The sequence below is a fragment of the Triticum aestivum genome, chromosome 3B, assembly GCF_018294505.1.
Source record: "Triticum aestivum cultivar Chinese Spring chromosome 3B, IWGSC CS RefSeq v2.1, whole genome shotgun sequence".
Lineage (NCBI taxonomy): Eukaryota > Viridiplantae > Streptophyta > Magnoliopsida > Poales > Poaceae > Triticum > Triticum aestivum.
Window position 1 is genome coordinate 19,236,622 of NC_057801.1, and position 6,631 is coordinate 19,243,252.

The following is a 6,631-nucleotide window of genomic DNA, read 5'->3' on the forward strand; positions in this document are numbered from 1 at the left end:
ACTCCTCCCATTAGACTTCTCAGATGCAGACAAATGTGTCGACTGCATTAAAGGAAAATTTGCAAAAACAATTAAGAAAGGAGCAGTTAGAGCCACAAGGGTTTTAGAATTAATTCACACCGACATATGTGGACCCCTTAATGTTAAGTCTGTAGATGGTTTTGATTCGTTCATTACATTCACAGATGACTTTTCCCGCTATGGGTATATTTATCCCATACGTGACCGATCGGAAGCTTTGGAGAAATTCAAAGTCTATAAAGCGGAGGTTGAAAATCAACTGAACGCAAAAATCAAAGTTGTACGGTCTGATCGCGGGGGAGAGTATTATGGTAGGCATGCTCCTTATGGGCAGATTCCTGGACCTTTTGCCAAGTTCTTATCTGAAAATGGAATCATTGCTCAGTACTCAATGCCTGGTGAACCACAACAAAATGGTGTGGCCGAGCGCCGCAACCGCACCCTTATGGATATGGTGCGAAGCATGCTTAGTCACTCGAGTTTACCAGTAAGCCTTTGGATAGAGGCATTAAAGACAGCTGCACACATACTAAATCTTGCTCCAACTAAGTCAGCACCTAACACACCTTACGAGATGTGGGCGGGAAAGAAACCGAGCTTGAATTACTTACGGGTGTGGGGTTGCCCTGCTGAAGCTAGAGTTTTCAATCCACAACTTAAGAAACTGGATCCAAAAACAGTTAGCTGTTTCTTCGTTGGATACCCTCATAGGGGAAAGGGATATCGTTTTTATTGTCCAAGACACACCACCAAGTTTGTGGAGACTAGACAAGCGGTATTTTTTGAGGATAATGAGGTCACAAATTTAAGGGAGATCAATCTTGAGGAGAAGCGGGTTTGTGTTCCATCCCCGACTATCCAAGAGATTGTTTTTCCAATACGAAGAAATGTGACATCTGATGATCCTGAATCTCACGGTTCAGTCTCTCAGTCGAATGGTGATCCAGAAACTAATAATGAGAATCCAAACACAAATGAGGATCTCCGAGAAAATAATGAAAATGATGATGTTCCACCACCACCTCCGCCCATGGGTAGACCACGACGTGAGAGGAAGAAAGCCATATCAGATGATTATATCACTTTTTTGATGGAGGACATGAATGATATGGGAAAGGTGGAGGATCCAACCTCATATAAGGAAGCCATTAAAAGCGAAAATTCGTCCAAATGGTTGGTTGCCATGGAAGACGAGTTGAAATCTATGGGCTCAAACGATGTATGGGACTTAGTAGAAGTTCCCGATGGAGCTAAGAAAGTAGGCTGCAAGTGGGTCTACAAAACCAAGTATGATTCCAAAGGGAATGTCGAACGGTTCAAGGCAAGGCTAGTGGCAAAAGGGTATACACAGAGAGAAGGCATTGATTATAAGCAAACTTTCTCTCCTGTGTCAACCAAGGATTCTTTCAGAATCATAATGGCATTAGTAGCTCATTACGACCTGGAACTACACCAAATGGATGTTAAAACGGCATTTCTAAATGGTGACTTAAAAGAAGATGTCTACATGGCTCAGCCAGAAGGCTTTGTTGTGGAAGGAAAGGAACATTTAGCATGTCGTCTAAAGAAATCAATTTATGGCTTGAAGCAAGCTTCAAGAGAGTGGTACCTCAAGTTTGATAAAATTATCAAAACTTTTGGTTTCACCGAAAATGTTGTGGACAACTGCATATACGTTAAGTTTAAAGGCAGTAGGTTCACATTTTTAGTCCTATACGTTGATGACATATTGTTGGCATGTAGCGATAAGGATATGCTGCATGAGACCAAGAATTTTCTGTCATCCAGTTTTGATATGAAAGATCTTGGTGAAGCCTCGTATGTCCTCGGCATCGAGATTCATCGAGATAGGTCCAGAGGAACGTTAGGACTATCTCAAAAGGCATACTTTGAGAGAGTACTGAAAAAATTCAATATGCATAAGTGCTCACCCTCACCTGCTCCTATAGTTAAGGGCGATAAGTTTGGGACATTTCAATGTCCGAGGAACCAATGTGAAACTGATCAGATGAAGTCGGTTCCTTATGCTTCAGCTGTTGGAAGCATCATGTATGCTCAAGTGTGTACACGCCCAGACTTATGTTTTGTAACCGGGGTGCTTGGCAGATACCAATCAAATCCAGGACCGGACCACTGGAAGGCCGCAAAGAAAGTCTTGCGTTATATGCAAGGAACTAAGGACTTCATGCTTACATATAAAAGAACTGATAACCTAGAAATTGTTGGTTATTCAGACTCTGATTTTGCCGGGTGTGTGGATAGTATGAGATCCACGTCAGGTTATATATTCACACTCGCGGGAGGAGCTATATCGTGGAAAAGCTCCAAACAAACGTTAACTGCTGGATCTACGATGCAAGCAGAATTTGTAGCATGTTATGAGGCCACCGGGCAGGCTGTATGGCTAAAGAATTTTATACCCGGACTTAAAGTGGTTGACAGCATATCTAAACCAATTTTATTGTACTGCGATAATGAACCAGCAGTTTTCTATACGAGTAACAACAGGTCAAGTAATGCTGCCAGACACATTGACATAAAGTATCGTGTTGTGAAAGATAGAATCCAGGATCAAACAGTTGATGTTAAACATATAAGAACGAAGCATATGCTTGCGGATCCGCTAACAAAAGGCTTACCACCCAGTATCTTTCGTGAGCATGTTGCCGGCATGGGACTACTGGAGGCCTGATGATTCTGGAATAAGAGGACCATTAAAATAAACCACTCCCCAATTAGTAAAATGTTTTCCATTTCGAAATAGGCGGGTGTACTATAAGTGTTGAGGTTCTATGGCGTTTTGAGCTGTTGTAACACCTCACTTTGGTACATCATTCCTATGTAGAATGGGCGAATGAAGTTAAGCCTAACGATCAAGGGGGAGAATGTTGGTTTTGATCTGACGGCTTAAACAGGCCAGTTAGATCTATTAGTCTAACAGAAAAAAAAAGATAAAGGGATAACGATAAGTGAAGGGGTCCACGTACCAACGTACGTGAGCCTCGATCAGAACTAACGCGCCCTGATCGGGGGCGCCCAAAAACCAACTCAGGTTTTGGGTCCCCTGTCGCCAGCGCCATATTAAAAGGGATACGGGAGAGAGCTGGGCACCTGCGAGATCACAATTCACGTAAGGTTTACTCTCCTCCCGATATTCTCTCACCCCATCCGATCAGGGGGAGTGCTGCAGCGACGGGAAGACCTAAGCCAGCCGCCGCCGCTGTCCCTGGGCAGTGCTGGTGGCGTCCTGAAGGAATCAGGACGTCGAGGAGAACATCTACTTCGACTACATCACCCCTGCATCACGCCTGCACCGAGCAGGCGATCATGTCCACTCCCGTGACATGTAAAGAAACCCTAAACCCTTCTCTGTTCATTTTGTGAGGTGATCTAGGTGCAATCTGTTCCTGCTAATGGCATCCCAGAGATGCATAATTATTCCAACAATTTGTCTTCCTCTCCCTCTCTCTCTCTTCTCTCTCTCTCGCAGTCTGGCCAGCAAGCACCGGAGCCACCACTCACTCACAGAGAGAGAGAGCGAGAGAGATGGGAGTTTGAGAGAGACAAAATTTGTGATGTCGTACATGAATTGGTTGAGGAGTCTTTTGGACCTTGTCTCTTTCCGGTCTAGTTCAGGCATCTCTATTTTGGCGCACTTTATAAGAAAAACTCTCTCAAGTCTAGTCTATTAAATATTTGATCTGACGTCCGAACTACGAGTAATTTGAGGCAGACCGATGATAGGGGCAGTCTTCCGAGAAACTCAATCGTTTAAACAGTTATAAAATGCATTGTCTTCAAAACCTTTTGTTTGTCCATAAATAATTACTCCTTTGGGCGTTAACCTTTATTTTTGTCAACAGAGCAGGTCTATCGAGAAAAGTGATAATAGATTGATCGCTAGCCAGAATGTTTACAAATAATTGTGGTGCTTTCTTCTCTCAATAAGTTGATGTGCCCACATACTTCTAGTACTATACAATTATTGGGGCAGAGCTAGATTTCATACTGATGGCGTTGTACTGTTTGATTTTCTAGTACTCCCTCCGTCTCGGTTTATAGGGCATGCGCGTGGTTCTAGGTCATCGATTTGACTAATTAAATACTTCCTCTGTACCAAAATATTTGTCTTAAATTTGTCTAGATATAGATGTATCTAATACTAAAACGTGACTTGATACATCCATATTTAGACAAATCTAAGACAATTTTTTTGGGACGGAGGGAGTATGTGTTATATGTCACCAAAAATATATCACCGGATATTTAAGCGGATGTAGTTTTTAAACATATATTTTTCATCACATATACTACATATTTAGCTAGTTAAATTGTTAACCTAAAACTACGTGCATGTCCTATAGACCGAGACGGAGGAAGTACAATTATTGAGACAAAGCTTGCTTTCATACTGATGGCGTTGTACTGTTTGATTTTCTAGTACAATCATTGAGACAGAGCTAGCTTTCATACTGATGGCGTTGTACTGTTTGATTTAATTGTTTACCTTAGAGGTACTCCATCTGTAAAGAAATATTAAAGTGTTTAGATCATTAACAGTGATATAAATGCTCTTAGAGTTTTTTACGAAGGAAGTATACTTAATTACCTTGAGGCGATTCTACTCCCTTTTTGAAAGTAATACATATGTGGTGCTGTGGTGGTTGAAAGTTCCATGTGAGTGATATTTTGCCACAGAGGCATGTGCGACAGACAATGCCTACAATGTTGCCTGTCCTACCCAAGAAAAACACCAATCAACCGAAGCCAACATTAATTTCAGCCTGTAAAATTTCATATCAACGAGCAGGCAGCTTGCAACGACATCATAAAAAAGATCTCGGACGATTCGTCAGAGCACGAAAGCCTGTTACAAAATGGATTCCTATTTGATGAGTATCTAACAGGATGGATAAGCTCACAAACCACTCTTGGTCATATTTCTTTTTATAGAGAAAGAGAGGAAGCCTTACAAGGATTTAGGGTGTCGTAACATCGTCTTGCAGCTGATGTATGATTGCAATCAACATGTACGGGTATTTAGCTAGTAAACTAAAAAAAATCACCGGCTGCGGCTTTTTTTTTATGCATTTTGTTATTTTTAGACTCTGTTGGTGGACCCGAGACCTTGTTTCCATATTTTGATTTAATAAATTGGCTGCATGCATCACTCTGATGCAGATGTCAGAGGTTATTCTCCTTTCCGAAACAAAAGAAAAAAAGCTAGTAAACTAATGATAGATACTGAACTAAAATCATGACACTTATTTTATTTTGAATCGGCAGGAATATATAACTATTAAGTAAAGCATGAGCAAAATTTATTTGAAAGAATATGCTGCCTAAATTATTTCCTTAGTTAGGATTTGATGACCACACATTGATCAAGCCTCCCCTTATTAATCTACTACTAGGGTGGGGTTGCTTTGCTCGATAGCCAACAAGCTGATCGAGGTAGACGACTAGCATCATTATAGCTAACATTTCAACCACCACATATATAGAGTATATATTACTTCAGGGTGTATCTGAGCTGCGAGCCCCGGCAATTAACACCTACTGATCCTACCTACACACGTTGGTCTGGTCTGATCGCCATGAGACCCATGGCTTCCTCCTGGAACTGGAAGTTGCTTTCCCTCGTCTTCCTGCTGGCTAGCACGGCGGCGTGGGGCATGGCCCACGCCCACGGCGGCGGGCTCAAGCACATCCACCTGTACATGCACGAGACCTTCACGGGCCCGAACGCCACGCTGTTTGCGGTGGTGCCGCCCCTGCTGGGCGTGGGCGACAACACCAGCATGTTCGGGATGGTCGGAGTGCTGGACGACGAGCTACGCGACGGCTCAGACCCGAGCAACTCATCGCTGGTGGGGCGGTTCCAGTCCCTCTTCGCCTTCGCGGGGCTGGTGACGCCACCAGGCATGCAGACGGCGACCAGCCTCGTGTTCACGGCCGGGGAGCACGCCGGGAGCACGCTGGTTATGGTGGGCAGCATCGTAAGCTCAGAGGGGCCCTACGAGACCGCCGTGGTGGGCGGCACCGGCGCCTTCAGGATGGCGCGCGGGTACTGCGTTCTCAAGGCCGTGTGGAGCCCGACGCCGGTGTCCACCGTTTACGAGGTAAACCTGTTGGTGAAGATGGAGGGAAAACTTTTGGCCAAGATGGATGCCTGGAAACGTACTACGTATGCACTGTGAAATGTTATACTGCATGTTGTTACTACTAGTTACCCATGTTAATGTTCAACTCCGGCAATTTGATTCTTAGAATTGTAAGCATTGTCTTTCTGGGAGACGCATATTATTCGAATTTATGAGTAATATCAGTTTATGGTAACTCAAGTGTTATATGCGATTGCTGTTGAGACATTGCTAGCACAAAAGAATGCATTGTTGAAACTTGAAAGACTGTGCTATGGAGTTATGCTGCATGAACCCTCTTGAAAGACTGGCCAACTGGCAAGTAGTTCTCATCGTGTCGTATGTTTCCTTCCTCCGGCCTGTAGCAGACTTGCTCTTCTCGGTGTATAAGATGACGACGATGATCATAGTAGCAGTGTGCCTGATCGGCTTAATTAGATCACTTTGTTGAGAGGTGGGTTGCATGC

General features: G+C 43.5%; 1 protein-coding gene across 1 annotated transcript; it reads left to right on the forward strand.

Moving 5' to 3' along the window:
* The first annotated feature begins 5,539 nt into the window (after positions 1–5,539).
* Positions 5,540–6,422, forward strand: LOC123064403 (pterocarpan synthase 1). Its single transcript, XM_044487892.1, has one exon. The coding sequence runs from the start codon at positions 5,619–5,621 to the stop codon at positions 6,219–6,221; it is 603 nt and encodes a 200-aa protein (XP_044343827.1). The 5' UTR covers positions 5,540–5,618; the 3' UTR covers positions 6,222–6,422.
* The last annotated feature ends 209 nt before the right edge of the window (positions 6,423–6,631 follow it).